This window comes from Gallus gallus, chromosome 2 (genome assembly GCF_016699485.2).
Source record: "Gallus gallus isolate bGalGal1 chromosome 2, bGalGal1.mat.broiler.GRCg7b, whole genome shotgun sequence".
NCBI lineage: Eukaryota > Metazoa > Chordata > Aves > Galliformes > Phasianidae > Gallus > Gallus gallus.
The window spans coordinates 500294-516956 of NC_052533.1; the positions used below are offsets into that span (position 1 = coordinate 500294).

Consider the following 16663-nt stretch of genomic DNA (forward strand, 5'->3'; position numbering starts at 1 on the left):
TTCTGATACATCCTTGCTGGGCAGGCATGCAGGGGGCTCCAAGACTGCACGTGGGAGCAGATAGTGGCTGCCTCAGTCTAATTATCTTTCTGCAGCAATGGGTGTTGGCTTTAGTATGCAATTAGCCCACAAGGAGCCCGACGGACACTTACAGGACTCTTTGCCTTCACTTCTTGTTGACAATTCATGGCCCTACAGCCCCTCATGACCCTACAGATCCTCACAGGGAGTGGAGGGGCCACGCTGAGCTCTGCTCTCTGGTGACATTGACAGCATCCCTGGGAGCAGCATGGAGCTGTCAGGGGAGGGTCGGGTGGGGGTGAGGGAAAGGCTGTGCCCAGAGGATGGTGGGCATGGAGCAGCTCCCCAGGGCAGCGGGCACAGCCCTGAGCTGCTTATGGAGCATTGGGACACCGCTCTCAGACACAGGGTTGGGGTTTGGGTGCTCTTGTCCGAGGGCAGGGGTTGGATCAGGTGATCGTTATGGGCCCTACATCCCGACTCAGGATACAGCCCGAATATAGAGGCAACCTCGGGACATCACAGTCACAGCACACCTGGGGCTGGAAGAGACCTCAGAGGAAATCCCTTTCCAGCTCCTTACCGTGGGCTGTCAGCCCCCCACGGGTGCACCACACGTCCTCTAAAGATCTGCATTGCTTACAACAGGAAGGCAATCCGCCCATGGGCACAGTGCCAGGGGGCAGAGGCGGTGCTCGCTGGGACGGTGATATTGGAACCGGACGGGGCGTTCCCGCTGCATCAGTGCCGCACTTCTCACTGCCGGTCCGACGGCTCGGACTGCCCGGGGACTGCAGCGTCCGTCCCTGGAGGAGCCCAAAGAAAGGGAAAGAAAGGGTGAATGTCGCACTGAGCGTCACCGCGTGGGGCAGCGCCGGGGGTTGGGGGGGGGGGGGGGCGGGAGGGGCCGGGGATCGCTGCTCTTCCTGGCGGTGCGCGGCCCCGCGGGGAGCCGTCTGTGCCGGGCGGGCTGCGACCGCGCTGGGGCCGGAGCTGCGGGAAGGTACGGCCCGGGGACGGAGGGTCCGTGCCGCCGGGAGGGGCTGCGGTGCCCGGGAGCCGGGGCAGGGGGAGCGGGGCAGGGAGCGGCTCTTTCCTTTGTCCCTTCTGCCCTTTTTTCCTTGTCCCCTTTGCTCTTTTCCTCGCTTCCCGTCTCCCTTTTTAACCTTTTACACCTTTTGATCCCTTCCCCCCTTTTTCCCTTCTCCCTCTTTTTCCCTTTCCTTTCTCCCCCTGCTCCGCTCCCCTCATGACACCCCTCATCCCTTCTCTACTTCCTCTCCCCTCTCCCCATTTTCCTGTTCCCTTTCTCCTCTCCCCATTTCCTCTTTCCCCTTTCCTTATTTCCCCTTTCGTCCTCTCCCCACTTCCCTTCTCCCCACTCCCCTCTCCCTGTTCTCACAGGAGCGCAGCGCAGACCTGGCCCCATCCATCAGCGTAGCCGCAGGCCCAGCATGGGGAGACCCTCAGCACTGCACTCAGCCCCATGCCGACCCCAGCTGTACATGTGTCACTGCCCAGAGGGGTCCATCACCTCCCAAGGGGGTGCCTGTCATCACCCAGAGGGGTCCCTGTCACCTCCCAGGGGGGTCCTTGTCACCACACCACCCCTTCCGTGCCCCTGCACCCCAGGCTGTTGCCATCCCTCTGCTTTGTGCCACCCCAGCACGTGGTGTCACGGCTCTCTTTCCCCTCTCTCCTTTCTCTGCTGCTCTCCGGGTGCTGCTGGGGCAGTCCGTGCTGCAGCATTACCAGCTGAGCAGCCGATGGAGCCCTGCACCTCCGCTTGTGTCCCCATAGCACAACCACGGCCGCTCGACGTGTCCCTGTGCTGCCCAACCACGGCAGAGACTCCGCAATGCGGCTGCTCCTGGTTGGGAAGACTGGAGGGGGGCGAAGCGCCACGGGGAACACCATCCTGGGGCGACAAGTCTTCGAGTCCAAGCTGTCCACCACGCCGGTGACCCGCAGCTGCGAGACAGCAGTTGGGCGCTGGGATGGAGAGGACATCGTGGTGATCGACACGGCCGACATCTTCCATTTGTGGGACGGCAGCAATGAGGCGTGCAGGGAAATCACCCGCTGCATCGAGCTGTCCTCGCCCGGCCCCCACGTGCTGCTCTTGGTCACCCAGCTGGGCCGCTTCACCCAGGAGGACCAGGAGGCCATGCAGGGCGTGCAGGACATCTTCGAAGCCGGTGTGTTCAGGCACGTGGTTGTCGTGTTCACCCGGGGAGAAGAGCTGGTGGCGGGATCGCTGCATGACTACGTGACCTACACTGACAACACAGCCCTGCGCAGCCTGATCCAGAGCTGCGGGCATCGGTACTGCAGCATCAACAACCGGGCCACCGGGGCAGAGCGGGACCAGCAGGTCCAGCAGCTGATGGAGAAGGTCCGCCAAACCTTGCAGCAGAATGGGGGCAGGTTCTACAGCAACCAGCTGTACCAGGTTCCCTTTTTAACAGAAGAGAAAGTGAGGCATCACATGGACAGAGCATCCAGACCGTGGGCTGCACTGTTCAACTCTCTGTCGTACAGGGCAGTCCTTACAAAATGTGGGATAACTATCACTGTCATCGCTCTGATTTTCATTGGTTTCCTTATTTGGTGGAAGAGATGAATGGCTGAATCCCATAATCCCACAGTCCCCCAGTATCAGAATCCCAGAACCCCGCAGTGCCTGGGGCAGCAGGCACTGCTCCATTCCCACCCATTGCCATCCCCCAGCGCCCGCTGCCCAGGGCCGTGTCCCTTTAGCTGTTGAACCTCTCCAGGGACAGAGAGCCCACTATGACACAGTGCAGCTGGTGCGGTGCTCACCCACCCACACAGCACCCCAAGAGCCTTCACAGTGTCCCCAGCTGGAGGGGACCCACAAAGACCATCAAGTCTATTCATAGCTCCACACAGCACCACCCAAACACCAACCCTGTGTCTGAGAGCGGTGTCCCAATGTTCCATGAGCAGCTCAGGGCTGTGCCCGCTGCCCTGGGGAGCTGCTCCATGCCCACCGACCTCTGGGCACAGCCTTTCCCTCACCCCCACCCAACCCTCCCCTGACAGCTCCATGCTGCTCCCAGGGGTGCTGTCAATGTCACCAGAGAGCAGAGCTCAGCGTGGCCCCTCCACTCCCTGTGAGGATCTGTAGGGCCATGAGGGACTGTAGGGCCATGAATTGTCAACAAGAAGTGAAGGCAAAGAGTCCTGTAAGTGTCTGTCGGGCTCCTTGTGGGCTAATTGCATACTAAAGCCAACACCCATTGCTGCAGAAAGATAATTAGACTGAGGCAGCCGCTATCTGCTCCCACGTGCAGTCTTGGAGCCCCCTGCATGCCTGCCCAGCAAGGATGTATCAGAATACCCAATTAGAGGCTGTATAGAGATGTAGTTTTGTAAACAGCCATGTGAAGATAAGTGCACTTCTGTTTGGGGCTGTGCTTGCTTTGGGAAGGATGGCCAAGCACCTGATGGTGCACAGAAATAAAGCAGAGACTTCTGTCTGCATCCCAGCTCTGTGTGTATGTCCTACAGGCACAGACCCCATCAGAGAGAACAGCCCAGTTCCTACTATCGCTCAGTACGCCTCCAAGCCACGCATCCGGTCACGGAAGGAAACACTGAAGGGAATGGGAGACTGAGTTGGTGATACACACTGGGGGTGTAAGGGCGGAGCACAGCCGTATGGAAAAGGACCTGGGGGCACTGGAGGGGCAGCCTCATGAGACACCACTGTGCCCTGTGCCAGCCAACAGCACGTTGGGTGCACCCAGAGCTGTGCGGCCAGCAGGGAGAGGGAGGGGGTCTGCAGCTCTGCTCTGTGCTGGGAGACCTCACCTGGAGCACTGCGTCTGGATGGGGAGTGCTCGGTGCAGGAGAGACATGGAGCTGTCGGAGAGCATCCAGAGGAGGGCACAAAGTGACCCCAGGGATGGGACACTTCCCTGCAAGGGCAGGCTGAGAGCTGGGGGGGAACTCTGCAGGGAGGGCTGAGAACGGCTTCAGTACCTACAGGGGCTGTAAGAAGGAAGGGGACTGACTCTGTAGTGGGGTCTGTGAGTTAGGGCAAGGGGAAATGGCTTCAATCCAAAAGAGGGGAGATTTAGACTGGATATAAGGAAGTTGTTTACAATGGGGGCAGAGAGGCACTGCAGAGGTTGCAGCGAGAAGTGGTGGTGTCCCATCCCTGCAGACATTCAAGGTCAGGGGATGGGCTCTGAGTACTGATGGAGCTGTGGGTGCCCCTGTGCATTGCAGGGAGTGGGATCACATGGCCATTATTCGTCCCTTCCAACTCAAACTGTTCTGTGACCCTATGAGGAGATCTCTCAGTTTTCCCTTCTGCAGTTGAACAGCCGTGGGGCTCTCAGCCTTGCCTCATAAGGGCCCATTTCCTCCCGGCCCCCAGCTACCTCTGCACCCTGTGCTGGGTGGGCAGAGCGCGGGGCTGTGCTGCCCTGTGGGTGCCCCCGAGGCAGGCAGCGCTCTGCCCCACCTGCAGACACACAGCGTGAGGCACAAGGTCCACAAACAGACATTTCCTGTAACTGTGCTCAGCTCTGGGAAGTGCAGAGAACAAAACTAAAAGCAATACTTGGCAGAGGGGACCCTGGCTCTTGCACAGAGTGGCTTCCCCTGGCACAGAACAGCCACCTCCCAGAACACACGGAACACCCTGCATGCCCCACAGCCGCACGCACCCTCCCTCTGCATCCCATCCCCGTGTGCCACGTTTAAGAGAAGTGTGTGAAGGATCACATGGGGAGGTACAGAGCTGGCAGGGAAGGAAGGGAATTCTGCTCCCCTCCCCATCTGTGCCATGCCCACCGCACTCTGGGGCACAGCCTTTCCTTCACGCCACCTCACCCTCCCCTGACAGCTCCATGCTTTCCCTTGGGCACTGCTACTGCCACCAGAGAGCAGGGCTCAGCGATGCCCCTCTACTCCCTGTGATGATCTGCAGGGCCATGGGGGGCTGTAGGGCCATGGAGGGCTATAGGGCCACGAGGGGCTGTAGGATCATGGGGGGCTGTAGGGTCATGGGGGGCTGTAGGGCCATTGGGGGCTATAGGGCCATGGGGGGCTGTAGGGCCATGGGGGGCTGTAGGGTCAGCATGAGGACTGACAGAAAAAAAGAGTGGACCCAATGGATGTATTGTCTTGAAAGGGGGAACCGCAGTCCACCAAGGTGAAAAGCAGAAGGAGATGATCACAAATCTTCAACGAGCACGTGAAAAAGAAACTCCTCGGCCTCAAGGTGCTGCTGTCAACAAGGAGGAAAGGGGAAGTGTCCCGTGAGTGTCTGTTGGGCTCCTGAAGGGATAATTACAGACTGCAAACCACCTCCATTGCTGTGGAACTGAGATTAGAATGAGACAGCCGCTATCCCGTCTCGAATGCAGATCTTGGTGGGCCATAACGTGCCTACCCAGCAAAGATGAGTCAGAGGACCCAATTAGAAGCTGTAATGAGAGAAAATGTTATAAACAGCCATGTAAAGATAACAACGCTTGTGTTTGGGGGGGTGTGCTTGCCGTGTTAGGGATCGCCAAGTGCCTGATTCTGTGTAGAACTGAAAAAGAGAATCCTGTAGGACCCTGTAGGATCCTGTAGATTAGGATCCAAGATGCCACTCCAAAGGAGGCCCAGCTCAGGTGCCTTTACAGCAATGCACGCAGCACGGGTAACAAACAGGAGGAGCTGGAGGCCATCGTGTGGTCGGAAAGCTATGATATGGTCACCATCATGGAAACGCGGTGGGATGACTCACAGCTAGAGTGCTGTGATGGATGGCTACCGACTGTTCCAAAGACACAGGTAAGGCAGGAAAGGCAGTGATGGAGCCCCCTATAAGAAAGAGAGTGAATGTATGGAAATTAATGGTGGTGATAGGGTGGAGAGCTTATGGGTCAGAATAAAAGCGAAGGGCAGTAAGACCGACATGATCATGGGAGTGTGCTACAGACCACGCAACCAGGATGAAGAGGTGGACAAGACACTTCATAGACAGCTGGGTGAGGTCTCAAGGTCTCTCCCTTGTTCTTGTGGGGGACTTCAACTTCCCAGACATCTGCTGGGTTTATAATACAGCGGATAGGGAACAGTCCTGGAGGTTCCTAGAGTGTGTGGCAGATCACTTCCTGACACAGCTGGTAAGGGAGTCAACGAGGGGAAGCAAAATCCTGGACCTGCTGTTTGTTAACAGAGAAGGTCTTGTGGGGGATGTAAAGGTTGGAAGCCGTCTGAGGCAGGGAACCTCGGAGGGGAGTCAGCAGAACTGCCAGCTTGGACTTCCAGGACGTTATTTAAAGGTGCGGGAGCTGACTATCCCCAAGTCACACAAGACGATTCGATGGGCAAAGAAGCCAAACTGGCTGAACAGAGACCTTTGGCTGGAGCTCAAGAACAAAAGGAAAGTTGATGGTCTGTGGAAGAGTGGGCAAGCCTCTTATGATGATTACAGGTATGTAGTGAAGCTGTGCTGAGAGAACGTTAGAAAAGCCAAAGCCCATCTAGAACTGAACTTGGCCACTAAGGTAAAGGACAACGACAAATATTTCTATAAATACATCAACAGCAAGAGGAGGGCTGGGGAGAATCTCCATCCCTTGTTGGACACCGAGGGCAACTTGGTGACCAAGGACGAGGATGAGGCTGAGGTACTCAATGCCTTCATTGCCTCAGTCTTTAATAATAAGACTTGTTACTCCCTAGGCACACAGCCCCCTGTGCTAGTAGATAGGGATGGGGAACAGAATAAGCCCTGCATGATCCATGATGAGATGGTTTTGGACCTGCTCTGAAAGCTGGACATTCACAAGTCCATGGGGATAGATGGATTGTGCCCTGGAGTGCTGAGGGAGTTGGCGGATGTGGCTGCCAAGCCGCTCTCCATCATCCTTCGGCAGTCCTGGCTAACGGAGGATGTCCTGACAGACTGGAGGCTGGCAGATGTGACACCCATATTCAAAAAGGGCCGGAAAGATGATCCTGGGTGAAACACTGTCTGGATGGCTGGGCCCAAAGAGCTGTGGTCAATGGAGTAAAATCCAGTTGGCAGCCAGACACAAGCGGTGTCCCCCAGGGCTCGGTACTGGGGCCGCTTCTATTTAACATCTTCATTAACCATCTTGATGAGGGCATTGAGTGCACCCTCAGTAAGTTTGCAGATGACACCAAGGTGGGAGGGAGTGTTGATCTGCCTGAGGGGAGAAAGGCACTACAGAGGGACCTGGATAGTCTGGGATAGATGGGCCAAGGCAAACTGTATGAGTTTCAGTAGGGCCAAGTGTCAGGTCCTGCATTTTGGTCACAGCAACCCCAGGCAACCCTTACAGGCTTGGGGAGGAGTGGCTGGAAAGCTGCCTGATGGAAAGGAACCTTGGTGTACTGATGGACAGTTGGCTGAATATGAGCCAGCAGTGTGCTCAGGTGGCCAAGAAGGCCAATGGCATTCTGGCTTGGATCGGGAATGATGTGGTGAGCAGGACAAGGGAAGTCATCCTGTCCCTGTGCTCAGCACTGGTGAAGCCTCACCTCAAGTGCTGTGTTCAGTTTTGGGCACCTCCGTACAGAAAGGACATGGAGGTGCTGGAGCAGGTCCAGAGAAGGGCAACAAGGCTGGGAAAGGGCTGGGAGAATACAGCCTATGAGGAGAGACTGAGGGAACTGGGGCTGTTTAGTCTGGGGAAGAGGAGGCTGAGGGGAGACCTTATTGCTCTCTTCCAATACCTGAGAGCAGAGCGGGGCTGGTCTCTTCTCACTGCTGACAGGTGACAGGACGAGAGGAAATAGCCTCAAGTTGTGCCAGGGTAAGTTTAGTTTGGATTTCAGGAAACCCTTCTTTAGATAAAGGGTTGTAAAGCACTGGAATGGGCTCCCCATGGAGGTGGTTGAGTCACCATCCCTGGATGTGTTTAACAACCATTTGGATGCGGTGCTCAGGGACATGATTTAGCAGAGTGTTGTTAGTTAGGGTATTATGGTTAAGTCATGGTTGAACTCAATGATCTTTAAGGTCTTTTCCAACCTGAGTGATTCTGATTCTATGATTCTGACTGTATACTGATGGGCAATGTGCACCAGGCACCATCCCATGGTGCACAGTGTGGTGCTTGCTCTTGTTGTATTTCATGCCTCTGTGCTGCCGTGCTGAGCAGAGGGAGTGCCCAGCCACACCTGAAGGCATACAGGGTGAGGCCAAAGGCTGCACAAAAGCCCATTCCCGTAAATGCACCGCGTTCCGGGCACTGCAGAGAATGAAACTGAGAGCGCAGGGAGGCAGAGATCCTCAGCTCTGCACCAAGGGCAGCTCCCCCAGGGCCATTCCCTGCAGCCCCTGATCACCCCCTCCTCACCAGGCTGTGTGTCCCAGCCACCATCACCCCCACCCCCGGCTTGGCAGAGGCCCCATCCTCAGCCACACTGCGGGTCTGCCATCTCTGCCCACTCACAGCCGCTTCCCACCCCCCTCCCCGTGTGGATGAGAGATGAATCTGGGACAGGTTCTCCACAGCACGGCAAGGCTCAGCGTTTATTGAGAGCTCCTATGTGTCCAGCAGTGCACAGCACACCCTGCATCGTCCCGTGAAGGCAGAGCCCCTGCAGCCACGGCACCGGCAGCGCCCACTGCGGTGGGACGGACACGAGCACCACGAGCCCCCCAGCCCTGCACAGCTCCTTCCAGCCCCGGCTCTCAGCAGATGGCCAATGAAGAGCATCAGCGCAGCGGTGCTGAGAGCAGCAGAGCGCAGCGACACAGCAGAACACACACATTGAGCACCTGCAGCCCGCAGGGAAAGCAGTGACACAGGGCAGGGGAAAGCGCAGGGCATGGAGGGGGAAGGATGGGAACTGCAAGCCAGGAAGGAGAGCGTCATCTTCAGAGCGCAGCAGGGACGGCACAATGGAGGAGATGTCTCCTCCCGGACCGACCCCTCACTGCCTACAGGATGGTACAAAACCTTCTACGGAATTTCTGTCTGTCTTCCTCCAGCATTTCTCGTGTGTAATGCGGAGCATCGCCATTCTTCTCTACCATGGCATCAATTATGTGGATGAGCTCTGCAACCTGCCCATCCCTCGCCTCTCTGGTGGCTTTGTTGCTGAAACCGATGTACCGATTTCCACACTTTTCTGCCAAACCCTTGAGATATGAGCTCCCTTCTATGAAAGCCTTCAGGGCTTCTGGATGCTCCAGCTCTTCTGCTCGGGTGAATAACAGGATTGTGTACTTCTCTGCTTTAGTATTGAAAATCTTGGTCACCCACTCGGCCACTTCCTGCTCTTCCTGACTGATTCGGCCCAGCTGCATCACCAGGATGATGGCATGGACTCCTGCATACAGGTACTGAAAGGCATTCTTAATCTTTTCAGCGGTTTTTTCATTGGCTTCCCTTGTATCAAATAGGCCAGGAGTGTCGACAACTTCAATTGGTCTTCCAGCAAAGCAGTCTTCGGCTTTCTCATACTCTCGGGTTAGTGACTGTGCTGTCAATGTAGAAAGAAATGCCTTCTTCCCAAGGATGGTGTTCCCTGTCGCACTCTTCCCACTCCCTGTCTTGCCCACGAGGATGATGCTCAGCTTGGATCCTGGAGAACAACCACAGATGTGTGTGAGCCCTGCAGTACTGGGACAGCCCCTGCTTGCCATGCGCCAGCTCCCAGGTGGAAGTGCCTGGGGCTGCAAGGAAAAGTGTCCCCAAGCCACCAGCAGTGGTCCTCAGGACAATGAGGAGGAACGTGTGGCCCTGAGGGACCCCAGAGCTGCTCAGTTCCAGGCTTCCTCAAAGGGCTGCTACCCAGTACATTTCTGATAGCAAAAACAGAAAGCAAAAGAGATCTCACAGCTCCCCTGTGGTCCAGGATTGCACAGGGTGAACAAAAGCCCGGGCTGAACCACTCTGTTTCCAGGAAGTCATGCACTGAGCAAAACTTGTAGTAGTGTTCGTGTAGCATTGTCCTTTGGGCCATTTCCAGCCCTTCATGGTGCCAGCTGGGAAAGGGCTCCATGACACAGGCACTGGGACAGTGAGGTTTGGGGTACAGCTTTAACCCCTGTGCTGTGTCACAGGCTTTACCCGCTGCACACCACTGCCCCATCCGCCCTCACCCTCTCTCTGTGCAGCTCTCAGAGCGGGGAGATGGGAGGCAGCCTCAGGTCACCCCTGAGGCCACGGCCTCCCACAAAGCCCACGCACCGCGGGCACGAGGCTGCACGAGGATGTGAACCCCCCGTGCTTCCCCAGCACTCAGCCAGGAGCCTGGCCAGATTGCGGCTGCCTATGCATGGCGCTGAGTGGCTCACCTTTGCTTTGATGTCCTGCCATTGCACTCACACTCACACGAGGAGCCTGGAAGGAGAGAGATTTTAAGTGAGAATGGCACAAACTTCCCCTGCTTCCCTCCCTGTGCTAATGAAGGCGATACAGATGATCTCTGGGGACTCAGGTCAGTTCCACAGCCGTGTGTGCATGGAGAAAGCCAAATGTCATCAGAATTACCCATCTCCATTGACTTTCTCTTCATCTTTGGAAAGAAATATTGGCTGCCCCTTATTCATGGAAATCAGAACCCACTCCTTGAAAGCAGATTCTGCATCCTTGGAATTTCTTCCCGTAGTGGCAGCAGAGCTGCAGGCAACTCACCAAAGTAGCACTGAGCTGTGTCCCCAGGTCTGCCTGCTGCACTCGTGCTGTTCCTGCTCCCCTCCTGTGCAGCAGTGCCGGGGCTGGAACTGCTGTGCAGCTCAGCAGCACACTTAGAAGCAGCCTCAGGAGAACGGGTGTGCTGTGAACCTCAGATGGGTGCTGCTAAACAGTCATCTGTAAACTGAGTGAGGAGTCACTTCCTGTTCAAAACCACAGCTACTGAACTGCAAAAACAGCCCAGCAAACACAGAAAGCATCAAGGAGGGTAAATATCTCCTTTGTAGGAGGAGACAGGGTATAGTTTCAGCTGGGGACTTCACCCCACTGGACAGGTTGGATAGCTGAGCTGCGGCCAATGGGATGAAGCTCAACAAGACCAAGTGCCAGGTCCTGCACTTCAGCCACAGCACCCCAGGCTGCACTGCAGGCAGGGGCAGAGCAGCTGGAAGGCTGTGCAGAGCAAATGGACCCAGAGGTGTTGGCCGATGCTGGGCTGACCATGGGCCAGCAGTGTGCTCAGGGGACAAGAAGGCCAACAGCATCCTGGCTGTACTGGCAGCAGTGCTGGCAGAAGAGCAGAGAAGTGATTATCTCTCTGTAGTCATCCTTGGTGAGGCCACACCTCAAGTGCAGTGTTCAGTTTGGGGCCCCTGACTACAAGAAAGGCACTGAGGCCCTGCAGTATGTTCAAAGGGGCAGCAGAACTGTGGGGGTCTGGAGCACAGTGCTATGGGGAACAGCTGAGGGAGCTTGGATCGTTCAGTCTGGAAAAGAGGGGTTCCCCAGAGCCCCTTTTTCTCAGAGAGAGAAATTGTGTTCCCCAGAGGAGACACAATTTCTTCTCCAAAAGAGCAGTCAGGCACAGAAACAGGCTGCCTGGGGAGGTGGTGGAGTCGCTGTCCCTGGAGGTATTCAAGAAACATTTAGATGTTGAACAGAGGGACACGGTTTGGTGGGGAAATGTTGGTGGTAGGTGGACCATTGGACTGGATGCTCTTGGAGGTCTTTTCCAACTTCGTTAATTCTGCTATTCGCTGCTCCATGCCCGCAACCCTCACATCAGCTGTCTCCCTCCTCCACACAACAGCAGGGCTGGCAGTTCTCCTGGCTTTTACTGCAACCCAGCTGAGTGTCCACAAACCAAAACAGAATGACTCCAAATTGAAATCCACGAAATCCACAGATTAACTGCATCTCCAGTAATAACCATGCAGGAGAACCACTCGTACTGGAACTGCTGGCACGAAAAACATGAGAAGAGTGTTGATAATTGGAGACTCCTCACTGAGATACACTGAAGAACCAATTTCATAGAATCACAGAATGCTTTGAGTTGGAAGGGACAAATAATGGCCATGTGATCCCACTCCCTGCAATGCACAGGGACACCCACAGCTCCATCAGTGCTCAGAGCCCATCCTCTGACCTTGAATGTCTGCAGGGATGAGATACCACCACCTCTCACTGCAATCTCTGCATTGCCTCACTGCCCTCATTGTAAATAACTTCCTTATATCCAGTCTAAATCTCCTCTCTTTTAGATCGAAGCCACTTCTCTTTGCCCTACCATATTGATCCTGCTACAGAGTCCATCTTCTTCCTTCTTTCAGCCCCTTTAGATACTGAAGGCCACTCTCAGTTCTCCCTGCAGCCTTCCTTCCTCCAGCTGCGCAAACCCAGCTCTCAGCCTATTCTCATCGGGAGCTGTAGGGAGGTGGACCACTGCTCAGCCTCTGGAGGTTGGCATTCCATCATAGAACCATAGAATCACAAGGTTGGAAAGGACCTACAAGTCCAACTGTCCCCCCATTACCCTTGCTACCACAGGCCACTAGACCATATCTCGTAGCTCCTCATCCAGACACCTCTTGAACACTGCCAGGGACAGCAACTTCACCACCTCCCTGGGCGGCCATTCCAGCGCCTGACCACCCTCTGAGAGAAAAAGTCTTAACTTGTGTCCAACCTAAACCTCCTCTGGCACAACTTGTGGCCATTTCCTCAGGTCCTGTTTGTTGCCTGGGATAAGAGGCCAAACCCCTCCTCATCACAACCTCCCTTCAGAAAGTTGTAGAGTACAATGAGGTCTCCCCTGAGCCCCCTCTTCTCCAGACTGAACAATCTCAGCTCCCTCAGCCGCTCCTCATAAGGCCTGTGCTCCAGACCCCTCACCAGCTTTGTTGCCCTTCTCTGGACACGCTCCAGGGCTTCAATGTCTTTCTTGCAGTGAGGAACACAAAAGTGAACACAGTACTCGAGGTGTGGCCTCACCAGTGCTGAGTACAGGGGGACAATTACCTCCCTGCTCCTGCTGGCCACACTATTTCTAATGCAGGCCAGAATGCTGTTGGCCCTCTTGGCCACCTGGGCACAGTGTCGGCTCATGTTCAGCCGAGCATCAACCAACACCTCCAGGTCCCTTTCCTCTTCACTGTCATCCAGCCACTCATCCCCAAGCCGATAGAACTGCATGGAGTTATTATGGCCAAAGTGCAGGACCTGGCACTTGGCCTTGCTGAACCTCATCCCATTCACCCCAGCCCAGCGATCCAGCTTATCTAGATCCCTCTGCAGGGCCTCCTTACCCTCAGGCAGATCGACACCACCTCCAACTTGGTATCATCTGCAAACTTAGTGAGGGTACACTCAATCCCTTCATCTAGGTCATCAATAAAGATATTAAAAAAGATGGGCCCCAGTACTGACCCCTGGGGGACACCACTTGTAACGGGTCACCAGCTGGACTTAACGCCATTAACACTACCCGTTGGGCATGGCCCTCAGCCAGTTCCTTACCCAAAGAAGCGTATACCTGTCCAAGACACGGGCAGCCAGTTTCCCCAGGAGAATACTGTGAGAGGCCGTGTCAAAGGCTTTGCTGAAGTCTAGGTAGACTACATCAACAGCCTTTCCCTCATCTACCAGTCTGGTCACCCAGTCGTAGAAGGAGATGAGGTTGGTCAAGCACAACCTGCCTTTCATGAACCCGTGCTGGCTGGGCCTGATCCCCTGGACGCAACACAGGTGCTGTGTGATCTCACTCAAGATGATTTGCTCCATAACTTTCCCTGGTACTGAGGTCAGGCTGACAGGCCTGTAGTTCCCCGGATCCTCCATACGGCCCTTCTTGTAGATGGGAGTCACATCAGCAAGCCTCCAATCTTCTGGGACCTCTCCAGATAACCAGGAGTGCTGATAGACGGCGGAGAGCAGCTCGGCAATCACCCCCGCCAGCTCCCTCAGCACCCTTGGGTGGAGCCCGTCTGGTCCCATGGACTTGTGACAGTCCAGATGGAGGAGGAGCTCTCTAACTGTCTCCACCTGAATTACCAGGGGTGTATTCTGCGTAGCATCCCACACTTCCAGATCAGGGAGTAAAGTGCCCTTGGGGATAACTGATCTGACTATTAAAGGCAGACATAAAGAAAGCATTGAGGACCTCAGCCTTCTCCTTATCCTCAGTGGTCACATTTCCCACTGCGTCAAGTAAATGATGGAAATTCTCCTTGGTTCTTCTCTTACCACTGATATATTTGTAACAGGACTTCTTGTTCTCTTTTACTGCAGTGGCCAATCTGAGTTCAAGTCAGGCTTTTGCCTTCCTAACTTCCTCCCTGCATACCCTAGCAACTTCCCTGTAATCTCCTCAAGTTGCCTGTTCCTTCTTCCAGAGGACATAGACTCTCTTTTTCTTCCAGAGTCTCAACAACAGTTCTCAGCTCATCCACACCGGTCTTCTTCCTCTATGGCTCGCCTTACGGCACTCAGGGACAGCCTGTTCTTGTACCTTTAAGATTTCCATCTTGAGGAGCATCCAGGCTTCCTGGACCCCTTTACCCTTAAGGAATGACTCCCAAGGGACCCCTGCTACAAACGTCCTGAACAGGTCAAAGTCTGTCCTCTGGAAGTTCAAGATTGCAGTTTTGCCAGTCACCCTTCTGACATCTCCAAGAATAGAGAATTCTACAATTTCATGGTTGCTCTGCCCAAGACAGTCCCCAGCCTTCACATCTCCCCCCAGTCCTTCACTGTTAGTGAAGAGCAGGTCTAGCAGGGCACCACCCCTGGTAGGCTCTCATACCAGCTGTGTAAGGAAGCTACCTTCCACACACTCTAGAAACCTCTTGGACTGCTTCCTCTGTGCTGTGTTATATTTTCAACATATATCACGGAAGTTGAAGTCTCCAACGAGAATGAGAGCTGGCGATCGTGTGACTTCTGCAAGCTGCTCAAAGAATGCCTCGTCCATCTCTTCATCCTGATTGGGCGGTCTATAACAGACTCCCACCAAGATGTCACCCCTACAGGCCTTCCCCCAAATCCTTACCCATAGACACTAAACACATAGTGGTAATGTGCAGCTTCAGTTCCTGGAGGGCTGCAGCAGGGGTAGGGAATTACATTGTACTTGGATCCATTGGGATCTTGCTGCTCCCATTGCTTTAAGGATTAATCAACTACAGAGTGAGGTAACCACCCTGAGCACCTGAAGTCCTGGGAGCTTTGTGCTGGAAAAGCACAAGATTTGGGTGCCTTTCTGCCAATGCTGGCTGCTTCTGAAATGTCCTGGCACGTTCAGAGCTGGGAGTCGTCCACACACTGCTGAGGGTGCACTCAATCCACTGTTGATGTCACTGATGGAGATGGGAAAGAGCATCGATCCCAGCACTGTGCCCTGGGGGACACCGCTGTCACCGCTCTCCATCCGGACGTGGAGCCGCCGACCACCGACCTCACAGCAGTGCCTCATCCACTGAACGGTCCCACCCAGCAAATCCACATCTTTCCCCTTTGGACAGAAGGATGTTGTGGGGGACCGTGTCAAAGGCCTCACTGAAGTCCAGAGAGATGGATGAAACCCACAGCTCTTCCCTCATCCACTGCTGCAGTGATGCCATCAAAGAAAGCCATGGGTTGGCCAGACAGGCCTTGCCCTTGGTGAAACCATGCTCGCTGTGCTATGCCACCCCCTCTTCCATGTGCCATAGCACAGTTTTCAAGAGGAGTTGCTCCATGATCTTCCCCAGCACAGAGGTGAGACTGACCGGTCAGCAGTTCCCTGCGTCATCCTTTCTATCCTTCTTGAAAAGGGGTGCTATGCAGCCTTTTTTCCAGTTGCCAGGAACTTCAGCTGGCTGCCATAATCTTTCAAATACCATTGAGCATGGCTTGGTGACTACATCTGCCCATTTCCTCAGGACTCTGGGATGCATTTCATAGGGACCAATAGACCTGTAGATGTTCAGCTTCCTCAGTTGGACACGGAGCTGATTTTTGCATACAGCAGGAGGGACATTGCTCCCTCAGTCCCATCAGCTAGAGAGATGTGTGAAGAAAACTCACCAGTGAAGACTGAGGCAAAAAAGTTTTTGAGTACCTCAGCTTTCTCCTTGTCTGTTGTTAGCAGCCTGCCTGCATTGCTCAGTGGGAGGAGAATACCCTCTCAAGCATTCCTTTTTCTGGTTGACACACCTGCAGAAGCTGTTCTTGTTCTCCTTTGTGCCCCTTGCCAAGTCCAGTTCCAGCTGGGCCTTGGCCTTCCTGACCCCAGCCCTACACAGCCCAGCAGCATCCCTATAGTCCTCCCAGTCTTCCACTGTCTATGCATGTTCTTACTGCTCTCCAGTTTAACCAGCAGGTCCTGGCTCAGCTATGCAGGTCTCTTGTCTTCCTTTCCTGACCTCCTACACCTTGGGATGGAGAACTGCACCCTGAGGAAAGCTTCCTTAAAGATCTGCCCGCTCTGCTCTGCTCCCTTGTCCTCGAGGACAGATTCCCAGTGGGGGTTGTTGAAAAATTCCCTGCAGGGTTGGAATTTGGCTTTCCTAAAATTAAGCTTCCTGGTTTTACTCCTTGTCTGTACAATGTCTCTCAGGAGTGTGAACTTCACCATTGCTGCTGAACATCACCATTTGAGAAACAGCCATGAGCAGGTTGAGAGCTTGCAGGTAAAACTGAGGGACTGAGCTAACAAAGGACATCTGGTGGTTGGT

General features: G+C 54.8%; 3 protein-coding genes across 4 annotated transcripts in view; 2 read left to right on the forward strand and 1 right to left on the reverse strand.

Moving 5' to 3' along the window:
* Nucleotides 1–16663, forward strand: part of GIMAP7L5 (GTPase IMAP family member 7-like 5) — a 598436-nt gene that overhangs the window by 93162 nt on the left and 488611 nt on the right. The gene's annotated exons all lie outside the window — the stretch shown is intronic.
* On the forward strand, nucleotides 760–3528 carry GIMAP1-GIMAP5 (GIMAP1-GIMAP5 readthrough). 2 transcript variants are annotated; one of them, NM_001369065.2, is made up of 2 exons: nucleotides 760–858; nucleotides 1822–3528. In NM_001369065.2, exon 2 carries the CDS (start codon nucleotides 1880–1882, stop codon nucleotides 2642–2644), a length of 765 nt encoding a protein of 254 aa, NP_001355994.2. In that variant the 5' UTR covers nucleotides 760–858; nucleotides 1822–1879; the 3' UTR covers nucleotides 2645–3528. The 2 variants fall into 2 exon arrangements, with proteins under 2 accessions (NP_001355994.2, XP_040542600.1); XM_040686666.2 differs by lacking the exon at nucleotides 760–858 and adding an exon at nucleotides 948–1024.
* Nucleotides 8530–10842, reverse strand: LOC429682 (GTPase IMAP family member 7-like). The gene is made up of 3 exons (XM_004939063.5): nucleotides 10668–10842; nucleotides 10328–10373; nucleotides 8530–9612 (listed from the first exon to the last, which is right to left on the reverse strand). The coding sequence occupies exons 2-3, from the start codon at nucleotides 10347–10349 to the stop codon at nucleotides 8966–8968; spliced, it is 669 nt and encodes a 222-aa protein (XP_004939120.1). The 5' UTR covers nucleotides 10350–10373; nucleotides 10668–10842; the 3' UTR covers nucleotides 8530–8965.

Bases quoted from the DNA above. Each gene is read 5' to 3' on its own strand.
- GIMAP1-GIMAP5 (NM_001369065.2), top strand. From the start codon at position 1,880: ATGCGGCTGCTCCTGGTTGGGAAGACTGGAGGGGGGCGAAGCGCCACG.
- LOC429682 (XM_004939063.5), bottom strand. From the start codon at position 10,349: ATGGCAGGACATCAAAGCAAAG. The intron at 9,613-10,327 runs GTGAGCCACTCA...GTTGTTCTCCAG, and splicing joins GGCAGGACATCAAAGCAAAG to GATCCAAGCTGAGCATCATC.